This window comes from Erpetoichthys calabaricus, chromosome 12 (assembly GCF_900747795.2).
Source record: "Erpetoichthys calabaricus chromosome 12, fErpCal1.3, whole genome shotgun sequence".
NCBI lineage: Eukaryota > Metazoa > Chordata > Cladistia > Polypteriformes > Polypteridae > Erpetoichthys > Erpetoichthys calabaricus.
In genome coordinates, this window is record NC_041405.2 from 126,704,620 (window position 1) to 126,720,552 (window position 15,933).

The 15,933-nt window shown below is 38.7% G+C and overlaps 1 protein-coding gene across 2 annotated transcripts in view; it reads right to left on the reverse strand.

The window, feature by feature from the left end:
• Positions 1-15,933, reverse strand: part of trpc5a (transient receptor potential cation channel, subfamily C, member 5a) — a 255,155-nt gene that overhangs the window by 17,250 nt on the left and 221,972 nt on the right. For both annotated transcript variants that reach the window (XM_051935204.1, XM_028816118.2), the window contains exons 6-7: positions 6,276-6,598; positions 264-459 (exon numbers count right to left, since the gene is read on the reverse strand). In XM_051935204.1, coding sequence (XP_051791164.1) covers positions 264-459; positions 6,276-6,598 — 519 coding nt within the window. The remainder of the gene's footprint in view (positions 1-263; positions 460-6,275; positions 6,599-15,933) is intronic.

Consider the following 15,933-nt stretch of genomic DNA (forward strand, 5'->3'; position numbering starts at 1 on the left):
GATAAGGTTCCTCGCACCATCACCTTCTGCTTCCTGTATCTGAGTTAATTTTGCACCCATCTACACACAACACTCTAAACTCTCATTTCTTTTAGATTGATGCCCAACCTCTCATGTGACACCTTATACTCATTAAATGAAAGATAAATAGAAAAAAATGACAAACAATAGCTTTAATATGTGCTCAAACACCACCACATCCTGACTTTCTGAAGTTCAAAGATGATGGCAGAATTTATGTTTTAAAAATGAGTTATACTCACGGCAATGAGTTGGTATGAATTGTTCATCATGGCTATCAGCATATTGAGCAGCACAACCAATGAGATCACGTTGTATGTGCCAAACATGGTAGCTCCAACAAATTCGGTGAACTCGTGCCTTGCTTTCACATTTGTGACATAGAGGTTCAGTAGGCCAAACACTGACCAGAACAGTGACTGAAGAGTCTCGAACAACCTGCAAAGTGAATGTCATTCAGAGTCGTTAGTGCCATCTCTCTTACTCTGCCTGCTTTGTTTCCTAACAAGCATTTGGCAAAGTTTTAGCAAGAATTAGAAGTTTGTTAGCAAATTTTCAGTTTTGTATTGGTTGTGTCTTAGTGTGCCTTCTTTTCTGCCCTGCCTGATGTATGTGACGCCTAAGGAGGCAGAGCCACTTAATTATGCATCTGGACTACAGGCCGGCACCAGTGGTATTTAAGCTGAACCTGAAGAAGGCTCAACAGCTTTGGCATCAGGATTGTGGTGTTGCTTCCTGCTTGAGATCTTTGCTTCTGCTTCATTGACTTCTGCTTCATATTTAAGGTGCTGTCTCTACTTCTCTCTTTTGGATTTATTCACCAGATCTATTTGGTTTCATTGAGTTTTTGGCTTCTGCCTCTGTTTTTTTCTGGACTCATTTTGAATTCTTTCAGTGAATAATTAAATATTAAGTGCACTTTGTTTTGGTGTTAGAGGTTTTTAATGGTTTTCCTCTTCTCCTTCTTGACATTTTTGTTATTTGTTTGCTAAAAGCCTTTGTTCAATCTGTGTGCTTTTTAATTTAAAAATAAATACCTTTATTTAAAAAGATTATGAGTTTCCTTCAACAGAAATTTTCAATTTGATATTTTTGTGTATTTAAAATTTTTGAAGTTAAGCCTGTTGTCAATGTTTTGGGCCTGGTTAGTCAGGCTGCCTGGGGTAAGGCCTATGCTGGGGAGGCTATAAAGGGCCTCAGTATGGTCTGTGGGTCTTTTTCAAGGTCTCATACACTGTTTGTATTGGGATTGCACTCATGTCATGACAGCATGTAGGTGACACAAGATGCTCTCTTCATGTTCCAAACTGTGTTTCTCTTACTGTTTATTTCTGTTTATAGTGCATAACAGCAAACGTTCATGAAAATGTGTGTTCATATTCTAAAGAATGCTAACAATTTTGTGTATTTTTTATTTTGTCACAATGAAAATGAAAGTAACTTATATTTACAATGGGAAAGCATTTGCACCTCTCATTGAATGGAAAGTGACATGGACAAATTCTAAATTCAGTTAGATAAGCTTGCATATCTGGCAGATCATTTTGAAGTCTGCCTGTTGACTTTGGGGATTGGCCGCCGGTAGTGAGGCAGACTCTGGGGAGCCAAAGCAAGGTGAAATTCTTGTCTGGTTGGTGGTTTTGTTCTCATCTTCCTAGGGGAATATTCACTACAGTTTGCCTGTTATTTGGAAGTTCTCACAAAAAGAGAATTATAGAACACATCACCGGGTAGTAACCTTTGCACACTCTTTTGAGCATATCATGTGAATATGAACTGAACAAATATATTAGGCTGACAGTGGCCTATTTGCAACTAAATAATTGTGGTGAGCACACACTTTATACTTCACTTGGAAAGACTGGAAGCAAAATAAATGAATGCATATTAAAGAAGATGACCTCGAGACACTGAGCAGCCGTTTCTTGCTTTCTTCTAGTGGTTAACTGGAAAGCAGTTGTCAAAGTTGTGTGTACAAGGAGGTGTCTAACACAGGTTATCATAGGTGCTGTCACTCAATACAAGTGCAGTGAGAGTAAAAGTTTTGCTATACTAATTGAATCTTACTGCCTTCTTGTATTAGCAGCACTTTATTAAATTGAAAATATTTATTAGTGTGTCATATTGAACAAGCATGGTGATATCCATGGCAGTGGTAATGAAATGCGTTGGCCACTCTGTAATGTGGCTATGACACCAGCAGCATAAAATTAGCCTGTCACTTCTGTTTTAATCAGTTATTACTCCAGCTGACAATCTCAGAGTCTTCACATCGTCTGCTTCAGGGTGACTGTGCATGTAGATATGACTCACTGAGGCCGGCCGAAAGTTGTTTTTGGTGCCAAAATCGATTACATTTGAACTTACAACATGGATTCGGTTTCAGTTGTGGACATTTGTTTTTAGCTGTGATTGGATTAAAATGCACGCTGAAACTCCTGAACATGTTAGGTCTGGTGAGGTGTCGTGACCCTTGGCTGCCTATGATTATGAATGCATGCAGGCAAGTAGTTTGGTGCAATGGTTACGGTATTAGACATCAGACCTTGAAGTTGTGTGTTCAAATCTCACTAATGACACAGTGTGACCATGACTAAGTCACTTCACATGCCTGTACTCTAATTGGAAAAACAAAACGAAATGTAACCAGTTGTATCTCAAATGTTGTAAGTCACCATGGATAAAGTCACACTAATCTCTCTGAAGACGACCATTGCACGTTTTACAAATGAACATAACCTGATGCAATTGAAAAACCTTTCTGTAGCATCAGACTATGCATTGGCATTCAATCACATCAACAAATGCATGGAAAACGTGAAGAATACGTTGTTGCAGGTGCTGTGTGTGCTCTGTGTTGTTTAACATTACAACGATAGTGTAGGAGTCAATGTTATATTGTCAAATATGTGAACAGCAAAATACACATTTGAAGGAAACCGTGTGTCACATTCTGTCAAAAGGACTTCTGTTAAGAGATCTGATTATGAAGAACCATAGGGGATACATATTTCAGTATTCAAAACACCTGAATCAACAAATCCGCCTAACAACACCAGTAGATTTACAGATGATGCTACACGACATGTTCCTTCTTACTGCAAGTTGTCACACACGTGTGCATGGGAGACGGTTTACTAGTTCAAATATAAGAGCTCAGCTGAGCCAGGATTTGGCACTGTTGGGTAATGCTTTCTCCTTTTTTCCCTCTGCACACCCTCACCAGAGCCTGCCTCCTAATGACATTACTTATGGCTCTCAATATTGCGACTTCTGATGACATCATTTCCTGTTCCGGTCCCCACAAGATCCCTCCACTTCCTGCCTTCCCAATATAAATCGGCCATCTTTTTTTTTTTATGTCCTTCTTTATGTCTTTTCGTTTGTGAACTTGCTCTTGATTGAGTCTTATTACAATGTCTAAATGAACAACTATAGAAATTTAACATTACTGTCTAATTTGTAATGCAAATATGCCATGACAAAATCGCTGTAGTGTTTTAACACATTATATATCTATAGACCATAATGGTTATCTGAACTCTGTTTGCTGTTGTTATGTCACATAGTGATGCAACAGTTTAAGTGACAGAAAGATAAAGTAGCAGACAGTGTGCTACTCTCAAACATGTGGAGCCCAGTAGCTGTGGTGGTCTACATATGTGTGTGCGTGTCAGTCTACAATGTACAAATTAATTATTAAGATTCAGTTATCTTGTGCTACTAAGCTTCTGAATGGATAACAGCAATATAGCTTTTAATTTTCTTTCAGCATCATCTTTTTTACAGTATCTTTTGTTCTCTTCCTGAAACCCGATTGGCAGTCTAAAATGCACGGACTGGAAGAACTAGGGGCGGGTGTTTAAGGATGAACCCGTATGGGTGTAGCCTTTGCAGTGAAGGATTTTGCTGCTGTTCATTACACACTTTTTAACATGTTGTTCCCATTTGAGAATCGCGTCTGGCCCTGTAAGACTAGAGTCACCCTAATAATATTTTTTTCTTTTCTTTCTCATGTTCGGTGTACTGCAGGACTAAGGCTGTCTCACACCCTTTTTCCGTCAGTTTTCACATTTTTTACACATGTGCTCTTTCCTCATGAATGATAGGCAAGCTTGAATTTTTCAGGTGGGAGAAAAGGAAAGCCAACAGACACATAGTTTAAAGGTGACAGACAAGTGAGGACTAAACAAAGGCAAGATCAGGAAAGTAAGGAGAAATCATCATAGTCAGATGTTTGAAAGCCAAAGGCCAAGTAGCACATACAGACAAAACAAAAGCAGATGGTGGTATAGCATATTCTGAGTGAGTGTTAGTGAATTTGTGATTTGAAACCACGTGAGGTTTACATAAGTACTGCAGAATGGTTAGGCTAAAAACTGCCTGTGGAATTAGGAGGTCAACCTGCCTGGTTGAGTGAGGCCTATTCTAGGCCGGCTGGGGAAGGCCCTGGACTAGTTTATGGGTGTTTTTCAAGGCCTTCCACCCTTCCACTATTGCATTCAGATCAGGACAAAATGTAGGTGGCACCAGGTACTGTCTTGATTTCATGAAATGGGGGTCCTCAACCACAATCCTGGAGGGCTGCAGTGAATGCAGATTATTACTTTTTTTTATCAGTTTTCTAATTAGTAGCAATTTCTTGCTGATAATGAAACTTGGTATTTAATTTCATGACCTGTTAATACTTTCATGATTCTACCACACTAACACATTATGGATTGATTATCCATTATCCATATTTTTGTGGACCAAAACAGAATTGTACTTCTTAGCCTTTACATTTTCTCTCTCATTTATTTCAAACATTTAATTAACACAGAAACTTCATGATGCATATACACAGTGTAAAAAAGATCCAATTTAGCTGGAGATTTAGTGGGTCCTTGGTCATTTGCATCTCATTATTAACTACTGGCTTATTAAGAAAATAATAAACAATTAAAGCCTAAATTCAGTTGTTTAAAACTGAAATAAGCTATTAAGAGTTCTGAATTGTAACAAGTGAGTTGATTAAAATAAAGCCCAAAAAAACATATTGCTTTAGCAGCAAATAAATGACTTGTAATTAACAGAAAGGAATAAGCAAAAAAAACCTGCATCCCTCCTGGACCATGATTAAGGACCCCTGCTCTAGAATGTGATGGTCTTACTGTTTATTTCCACTTTTAGTGCTTTTTTAAATTCCAGAACATAACAGCAGACATTAATGGAAATCCTGTGAATACTTTGTTTCATTTTGCCACAATGAAAGTGAAAGCAGCTTCTTTTCACCCCATTTAAGCATTCGTACCTCTCCTTGAATTGAAAGTCCTAAATTCAGTTAGATCACTGCAAATTAACACACAAATCTTGCAAGTGAGTCCATACGCTTCATTGTACTTTTGGTTTTTAATCTACTTAGTCATCTGTTTTCTGTACTGCTTACTCTGAAGCAGTTTCTGTGTAGCATGTTATGGTTTTTCACTCTCTAGTTTTCATTTATATTCTTTTAAAGATAGTTTGGGTTGATTTTCTATGCTTTGAAAATGCTTATTCTTATGATGGTTATGTTTTCCCCGTGCTGTTACTTTGGGCTGATTCTGTCTGGTTGCAGTCGTGATGTTTAAGTTGACGACATGTACTTTGATGTTTGCTACTGACCTACGTGTGTGCAAATGTTCAATTTTTGGAACTCACTTTGCGCTCTGTATTTTTGATCATTGTTCTCCTGCTTGCAATAAGCTTAGTCTTTCCCTTTGTCCCTCATATCCTGGCCCTTTTTAGCTGTCCTTTTTCATGTCAATGTCTTATTTTTTAACCAGGCAGAATACCAGCTCTCTCGAGTGCAATATTTGGTTTTACCCAGTAAAAAAGGTTCACCCATTTGATAGACCACCATTTGTCTTATAGTTGCAAGTTCTGCTTTATGTTCAAACCTGTGCCACTTTGGAATGCAACAGTTAAACTAAAAAGTTGGAATCACTACAAGATCTAGTAAAATTTCTTTGGCATGGCTTAGGACTTTGGCATGGCTTAGGATGCTCTGCAATCGCCTGACTTGTTATTTAAGGAGATTCGGCATTAGTAGCTTCTTTTGTAACTTTTTAATTTATGTATTTTCTACACAGAAATTCTCCTTGCTTATTTAATGCTGATGCCAACAACTGTAAAGTCCTTACATACTGCTACTTACAAAAAACAAAATCAAGATCTTTAAAGTTGGTAAGAAACATTGAAATGCATGCCAGTAAAATTCAGCTTAGGGGACGTACGTTGAGAAGGCATTGTTTTGTTTCTCACAGCGAATGCCTTTGCAGTGGTTGGGCTCATCTGTGCCATTCGTCTCATAATAAAAGTAGAGCTGGTTGAGTCCATTAGCAAAGGCCAAAAGCACCAAACAGTAAATAAACAGGAACTTGAGAATATCAAGGAGCATACGACCAAGGGAAATCTGAAGGGGTCCCAGATGAGAATTGGCCGTGAATAAAGAGATGAGTCGTAGCGAGCTGAAGATGTTTGCAATGGCAAATAGGGCCTCTGCAATCAACGTAGGGTGCCACATTTCCCATTCTTCTCTTGGACGGGAACCGTTATACTGTTAAAACAATAACAGAAAAATATGTTAAATTCCAGAGCGTGAATATTAACTTAGAATGCTTTCACTAACTACTCATGCAATGGTTTCCAGAAACCAGCTAGAGTGCCATCAATCAGAGGAATGCAACCCTTGATGTTTTATCCTCCATAACTGCACATATTGGTGGCAGAGCAAGTCACTGTCCATACCGTGTTGCACTGTGTGTCATGAAACAGAGCCTTTAAAAAGGTGAAATGGGTGTAAGGCCTCCAAACAAAACCTAAGACGCAGGGCAGGATCATGACTAACCTGTCCAGAAGATGCTCACCTATGCTGAGTCATACCCCAAATACTACCTGCTGGCTTCAGCCTGAACAGACCCCAAAAATGGTGATTTGCCAGAACAACACAAACGTCCTCTTCCCCATTCAGACTCATTTCCTTCAAAACTTCATTTTGCACAAATCTATCATAAAACCCCACAAGAGGGAGGATACCTGTCAACTCCCAGCTTTAGAACAAACATAGTAACGATGAATCTTTATAAATTACAAAGATTTATTTATCAAAAATAGAAAACTTCTGGAAAACGCTCAACAGTGCAAAAAGAGAGAAAAAGGATTTGCCTAAAAAAGTCAATCCATGGCAAGCAAGTCCAAAGACAGAATCCAGAAAGCAGAATCTTTGATCAGAAGCAAGAAAATCGCAAATGGCGTTTTGATTTCCTTTTGCTTTTCACCCTCCCTCACCTGAACCTATTGTCTGTAGGGGGAGGAGCAAAAGCTTTAGATTCGAGAAAAATTTCAATCGCCAGTTTTCGACACATCTTGATGTTTAGGGGTCCCCTGTTATCGAAAACATTGATATCTTGATGATAGGTGAGTGTCTGTCTGTCACAGTTTCGTGAAGACGGTCTAGAGGTAAAACGGCTGGATGGAAAAATACCAAACACGAAACTTAGGCCTGGTATGAGGTGATTAGGTGCTGATTAGTTTTTGAGCCAAATCGTGCAAGAGAAAGAGCACTCTAGATGAACCCTCAAATATCATAACTATAATTAAGTATTATTTCTTCTCATCAATTGCTGCCGTAATGAGCTATTTTATGATCAGAAAGATCAGAATCAGAGTGATAAATAATTACTGGATAGTTTGGGTAACTTGGTCGCAAAGCCTACTGATGCTCTCATTCAAATTTATTTTATTTTTTTGCTTTATTAAAATGTTTATTAAACAAGTAAACATTTATTTTTCATTGTTTTTTAATATTGTTAAAATTCTGCTGTTAAATGTGTTTGTGTTTGATGTTTTTATTTATGTATTACTCAATTAGTACGGTTTTGTTTTCTGCTTACTCTTTATTGTATCATGTTGATCACATTTGCGTTTTTCATACTCTATCCCTCTCATACTATATGTTCCTTGTAGTTTAAATTTTGATCCCAAGTGGGAAGTCCACCCTTAACTGTTTTATAGACCTGTGCCACTCACACATTAGGTTCTCAGTTGTCTTTGACTCTGTTTTTTTATTATTATTATCATTATTTTGCCACTCTTATTTTAACTTCACCTGTTTGTTGTCTGGTACAAATCTTGTAATCGATATTTAACCCACTTCCTATTGTCCAAATGACTTGAAATTGTGCACACTTACTCACTTCTGATGACAATACATTGATCAATAATCAGTTTCACTAATTGATCAATTAATCCATGTTAATTAAGAAATGAAATTTTCATATGAAGAATAGTTCAAGATTTCACCAATAGATGGCAGTAGTAATGGATAGAAATTTTAAAGGAAGTGCTAAAATATCGATTATAAAATTATACTAAAACAAACCCAAGACTAAAAAGTAAAATAAAAGCGTGGGTACTTTTCATCAATTAACATTCAAAAAACACTTCTTAAAATCTTAGCAAAAGCGCCCACCTTTTATTTGGAGAGATGATGTATGAGAGACTTACTTTTTAGTACACTTTTTAACTTAATATCCATCCATCCATTTTCCAACCCGCTGAATCCGAACACAGGGTCACGGGGGTCTGCTGGAGCCAATCCCAGCCAACACAGGGCACAAGGCAGGAACCAATCCTGGGCAGGGTGCCAACCCACCGCAGGACACACACACACACACCCACACACCAAGCACACACTAGGACCAATTTAGAATCACCAATCCACCTAATCTGCATGTCTCTGGACTGTGGGAGGAAACCGGAGCGCCCGGAGGAAACCCACGCAGACACGGGGAGAACATGCAAACTCCACGCAGGGAGGACCCAGGAATCGAACCCAGGTCCCCAGGTCTCCCAACTGCGAGGCAGCAGCACTACCCAATGCGCCACCGTGCCGCCCGTTAACTTAATATAAGTGTGCTTTTTAAAAAGTTTTTTTTTTATGTATTTGATGTGCAGCTCATCATTGTAAGTGGTTGTTCTTGATTTCCTGGATGTTGAACTTCACTGTTGACTTTGGTTTTCAAGTATTACATTTTGGACATGGTTTTGTTCTATAGGTTACACTGCCAGTGACATTGTTGATTGAGTCACTTAAATTCCACTAAATTCTCTATCACTTTGAGCTTGTCATAATGTTAGGAGTTCACTATATATCTCGTAAACCAAAACCAAAATTTAAACCAGATTACATGTTCATTGGTGGCTAGCATTGTTAAAGATTAATAGTAAAGCATAGAGTTTGTGATGGTGCGGGTTAGCTGCACACTCTCTGTTGCCTCAGACCTGCCACCATCGATAATGTAACCAAGGATGAGCTAGGCAAATGAGGAATACAGGAAGGAGTAGGCATGCAAGTGCTCAGTGCTTTTATTTAAAACAAAATCAAAAACAAGGTGTCCAAAACAGTGCAGTGCATCTTCATAAATAAATAATCCTTTTAAAGCAGTGATGGTCCATGAGTTAAAATCCAGAATTACAACAGGAGTAAAACCAACACAGTCACTGGGTCCTTAGTGTTTCTTCTGATCTTAGATGAGCGCAGCACAACTCCCTCTTCATCTCCCTGGCTCACCCATTACTTGCTCAGCCAGTGGAGACTTGAGCAGCTGCGGTCCTCACCACCCGACCCCTAACTTAGTTGCCTCAAGTGGTGCCATTCAGACTGCTCAGGGTCGGTTCTGCTTCCATCATCCTTAATACCCCCCTGTTGTACCTTGGACCTAAGGGTAGGACACCACCTCAATCGCACCCTCTTCTCTACAAATAATTAGTGGGGACGAACTGCCCCTAGAGTGCCGATCCTTCACTGCTCCTCTGGGCCAAAGTCCATGCCACCTTTCCCACACTGGCTGGCTGGCTGGCTCATCCTGCCTCTAAACCCAATGCTGTTCTCACAACTCTCTGTTTGTGATCCCTCTGTTCTTGTTTTCTCTGGATCCCCATCTTACTCGTGCAGGCTTCTCTTATGCTGCCTCTCCTAATGCGGCATAGATGTGAGAGGGTGCTCCCTCCAGGCATTAATAAGGCACCTGACTGACGTTCACACTTGCTTATGCATACTCAATCAGCCAGGCACCTCCATCATCCCTGGAGTGAAGCGTGATTGCGCATACCCACCCCGCGATTGGAGCCTGCACATCGTGGGCTACAATAATTTATTTAACATCCACCTGAAGCCACGGACCATCTATCACAGAGTTTAATTAGCATTACTGAAATGCACAGATACTGTACATATTTGCTCTGAAGTTACAGTTGTTACAAATGCAGCACATTTCAGCCTAGCAGTAGATAAGCAACAACTGTGAAAATAACGGAGGCGAGCTAGTGATCAGGAATCTCAAATAGAGTGCAAAAAAGTCTGATGAGCTGAAAGGGATCACAAGTATGGAGATGCCTCTCAGCGGCCCTGGCATTTAGAAGGTTTATAGAAAGGATTGAATTCTTCAGCTCAGCTGGTAGAACAGCACTTGGAATTTTTGATCCAGCATTGAGTACAAAGTGCAGTCCTCAGCTGAAAAGTGCCTCTTTCTACCGATACCAGCTTTGGGTTTTACTAAATGTCACACATTTCATCATGTCTTTTTCTCTTGCATTTCATTGATCCTGGCAAACTAAATGTCATTCAACATAGATTTTTACATTTTCACCGGTATTTTACTGGGTCTGTTTGAATGTACAGCTAAGGAAGTAAACCGTAAATTCTGTCACAGATGACTAAAGGTTCTCCTATAGTTAGCATGCACTGCTGTATGGCTCTTAAAAACAAACTCAATGTGCAGTGGCCATATACCTAAAATACAGTATATACTCACATAAATACATTGATGGCCAAGGCCAGACAGACTTACTTAATGGCCCTTGAGAAGGAGTTCAGCATCCTAATGGCTCCTACCTTCAAACTCAATTGAAAATGAGGCTGATTACTCCTCTTTTGTATCCACAATGTTTTAGATTAACATAACCTGCTGAGTTCTCCATACCCCTGCTCTGCTTTAAATTTGAAAAGATCTTAAAAATTAAGAAGGAGCAGAAGACCAAATGTTTCATTTGACCAATAATATTGTGGAAATTTTTCTTGCCTTGTCCAGTAATAATAATCTGAAGCACAAATGTGTGGAATTTGATGGTGATTAGCGTATTAGTGTAAGAGCTCATATACAGTAGGGTCAATCAAAAATACCTACTTATTGGGCCTATGAATTGAATAATGCAAAAGACTGAATGATATAAAATATTACATTCATAACTTCTTCTTCTTTCTCTTCATCTTTTCCCACTTCTATGTGCAGTCAATGTGCTTGATCAACCTTCTACATGTAGCTTGGTCCTGTACCTCTTCCCCAGTCAGACCCATTTCCTTCAAATCTTCTTTTTGCTTTATCCATCCACCTTCACTTTGGTCTCCCTCTTTTTCTTTTCCCCTATAATTTATCCACTGTTTATAATAGTTGCAGGCTATCGTCTGAACCCTGATCATAATTAGACCTCATATATTCTGTTTTCTTCCTATTAAGATTCCAAAGCCTTTCTCCAATCTTTCAGCTTCCTCACCACTTCCTCTTTCCTGGTGCAATACAACACAATGTCATGAGCAGCACTGCACCAGGGGCATTGGTCTTTTATCCCTTGACTCAGCAAATCCATAATCTGATCAAAGAGGTAAGGACTTCAAGAAGATCCCTGGTTCAGACCTCCTCTAACTGGGATCTTTTCTGTTACTCCAACACTGCTTTTAGTCCTCACTCCATCATACATATCCTGGACAATCCTCACAAACAATATTTCTCTGGTTCTCTTTTCTCTCTCCTGCACCTCCAGACCTCTTGACGTGGCACTCTATCATCAGCTTTCTTCAAATCAATAAACTGCATATGCAAGCCTTTCTGTTTTTCTCTATCAGATGTCTCGATGCAAAAATTGCTTGAGTTATTTCTCTCCCTGGCATCAAAGCAAACTGCTCTTCCCCTGTGGTGGTCAGTTCCATAAACCTTCTCTCTATAATCCTTTCCCAAATTTTCATTGAGTGTGACATCAGCTTTATCCCGCTATAGCAGGGGTAGGCAATGTCGGTCCTGGTGAGCCGCAGTGGCTACTGGTTTTCATTCCAACCCAATTGCTTAATTAGAAACCAATCCTTGCCAATCTCAGACCTTATTTAATTTTATGGCTTGTTAGTCTGTGCAATGTAAGGCTCTTATATCGTAGATTTTTTTCCTTTCCAAGGATATCATCCAAATGATATGAAGCCTAAAACAGATCATTTTCAGTCTGTCACATTTTTCTATTAAGTGTTTTATTAAATCAAACCGTGCATGATGAACACACACAGATGTAATTGGAAAAAAGCTAGCTGGAGAACTGCTGGCTGCTTTGTCTTTTACATCTTATTGCTAATAAGGAGCAATTAAAATACTGAATGCAGCAGTTTAAGATTGAAATAAGCAATTAAGGTTGGAGAACCTTAACAAGCGAGACAACTAAAATGAAGCATTAAAATGTCACTTAAGCAATATGTGCTTCATCAGCAATAATTGAGTTCTCGTTAAGGAACTGGGTTGGAACAAAAACCTGCACACACTGCGGCTCACCAGGACCGACATTGCCCACCCCTGAGCTATAGTTTCCACAATCCTAAATATCACCCTTCTCTTTATAAATGGGTACAATCACATTGTTCCTCCACTCCTCTGGTGTTCTCTCCTGTTCCTAGATCTTCTGCATTAGATCCCACAACACATCCACTCCCTCTTCTCCTAAACTCTTCCACACTTTAGCTGTTATTTCATCCGGTCCTGTGGCCTTTCCATTTTTATTCTTTTCAGTTCCTCCTTTACTCTCTCCCTTCCTATTCCTGGTGCAAGCCCTTACACTCATAAATTATGTTACATTCAGAAATTCTACAGGCACTAAAGTCCAAACTGTAAACTCTTAACTATAATTATCTCTTCCCTCACTACTGGCAAGGTCCCCTCTCACTAAAAATGGCCATAATTACTTCATTTCTGAAAAAAACCTGGCTTAGACCCTGATCTCCTTAATAATTATTGGCTTACAGTATTTCAAATCATCCATTTATATCAAAAAATTCTTGAAAAGATACTGTAGTTGCCTCCCAACTTCAGTTCCACCTTTCAAAAAATAACTTCTTCAAACAGTTTCAATCTGGCTTCCATCCTAAAGACAGCACAGAAACTAAAATCAATTAGTCAAAAGTACATATGATCTCTTGGCAGCTAACATGGGGCTCTTATCAATTCTTGTACTTCTTGACCTCAGTTCCATATTTAACACCACATCCCATTAAATAATTTTGAAACATCTAACTAGTTTTGGCGTCTGTGGCCTTGTCCATTAATGATGTTTTTCCTGCCTCACTGACAGGAGGAAGTTTGTTTAAACGATGGGCTTCAAGTCAGATAATGCAGTAGTTATTCAAGGAGTTCCACAGAGCTCTGTTTGGGGGCCGCTTCTTTTTTTCATCTACATCTTCGCAATAGGCAATAACTCTCGACACCATGGCATTAAATGTCACTGTTATGCTGATGACACACAGCTTTATCTGTTCACTAAATCCACTTCTGTGCTCCCTCTAAATACTCTTATGGCATGTCTCCAAGATGTAAAGTCATGGATGACTCACAGTTTTCTTCAGTTAAATAGCAATAATAACTGAGGTGCTCCTCATTGGTTCTAAATCTGCACTCACTAAGGTTAGCAGTTCTTCCATTTTAATTAACAACACTATCACAAACATCTCTTCCCATTCTTAACAGTCCTCTCTTTCTCATCCTGTATAAATAATGTTTTTTGGACTGCCTTCTTCCATCTTCAAAACATTTCTAGACTCCATTCTGCTCTTACGCAATATAGTACTGAACTATTATTTAATACCTTAGTTACTTCATATATAGATTACTGTAATGTCTTTGTATCTGGCATTCATAAAATATTTATCTATCGCTTACAGCTTATACAAATTTCTGCTGCTAGGATAACTACCTGTTCTAAGTCCACTGAACATGTCACAACTATTCTCTCCTAACATCACTGGCTCTCTGTCTATTACCGAATACAATTCAAAGTCCTGCTCTTAACATTTAGAGCTCTCCACAGTATTCTTCCTTCCATCCTCATTGAATTCTTAGGCATACACTCCAACTGATCCTCATCTGCAGTTTTACTTTCTGTACCACACATCAAACTCTGTTCAGTGGGAGCTTGAGCATTCACTCATTGTGCCCCTCAACTCTGGAATTTACTTCCCTCTCACATCTGTCAGCTGGACTCAATAACACAATTTAAAGCTGCTCTCAAAACATATCTTTTCAAACTGTCATACCAACTATGATTTTACCAGTGTTACAGCCAGCTATCTTTGACGTTTGTTACTACTTCTGCATCCTTATTGCTATTTGTTTTTATCATTTTAACTGTTGTTTAATTCTTTGTGAGGTGACCCTGAAAACTAAGGCAGGTGCCAATTAAATAAAATTTATTATTATTATTAATAATTATAATAATAAATAATTTGAGTTCCATAATTTTCAGAACATGCTGCTAGCTGTAGTTAACTTCTCCAAATCATAGCTCCAAATTCCATTATGAGGTTAGCAACTGGACTGAAGAGGAACACGAAACTTACAAAAACAAAAGGGTAGTCAGGATTTATTATGCTTTGAAAGCAATGCGGAGTTGCATCTTTCACTTCAGGGGACACTGGTAACATGAGAAAAACCTGTTATGTCTTAAGTACATGGAAACTTTATAACTTTAGTCATGAATTTGATCCAGAGACACTTTAGGTGCTGTTGTGCCTATGATTAAAATGTCAAAGCCTCAAGGACAGAAAGATTAGGGATCTGGTGTTTAATGAGAGATGAGATTTAGAAAAATAGATTTTAACCTGACAAGATCAAAAAGCCTAACTCCAAAACCAAAATCCTAACTTGCTCCCAAAAAACAAAAGCACTAGCCCTATACCAAACTTTTAAACACATTTGCTTATTCTTAAGTTCATATCCACAAACTCGGATAATCCAGAGGTCTAAGGGACTGAACTTCATACCCTTTGACCTATGACAGAACACAGAGCATGACCCCAACCAACATTCTGTAGGAACACCTTACCAACATACTGTAAATGTAAAACAGCAACTTGTAAGAATTTCAAAATGGCATTCCGGGAAAACGTAAAATATTTATTAACTACCAAAAAATGAAAGCATTCAGAAGACATAATAACAGAAAAGAATTCTGTGATCAAAAAAGAAAAAAGAGAGAGAGAGGTTAAAATTGCAATTTTAACACAACAAAGAAAATAAATGCAAATCATAGCCCATTGCCACTGAGATAATGAATAGAGGTTTGTGCCTAGGAAAAATGATTGGAATTTCCAAATATCTAAGAAAAGGAGCAAACATAATTAATATTGCAATAGGTGAGCACCGTGAAGCTGTCTCTGCATCTAGAATAATATCATGAAGATTCAAATATGAAAATGTGAATGTTTTTATTAAAATAAAATCACACATACAAAGGACAACACAAAGCATAAAGTAATGATAACACACAAGCAGTCATGGATGGCTGTCTTTGTTGGGTTTGTTCTATTATTATCACACCGGTTGCCTGTCTTTCTAGTGCTAGAACAGCACACTCCAGTGTCTCTGTCTTTCTGTCCATGCAGGCCTTCTCCTCTCAACAGGTAAGCCTTTGTGTCTGGCACTCCTACTGACCGAACTCATTCATCCACTGCCATAAGTCGGTTTAATCAACTTGTCCCCACAATGATTTCTGCTAGTATTACAATCCCTCCTAACCCACTAACAGCTGTGTTTGGTGTCCTTCCAGATGGACTTGAATTGGAGAAGGACAAACAAACGGTGATTG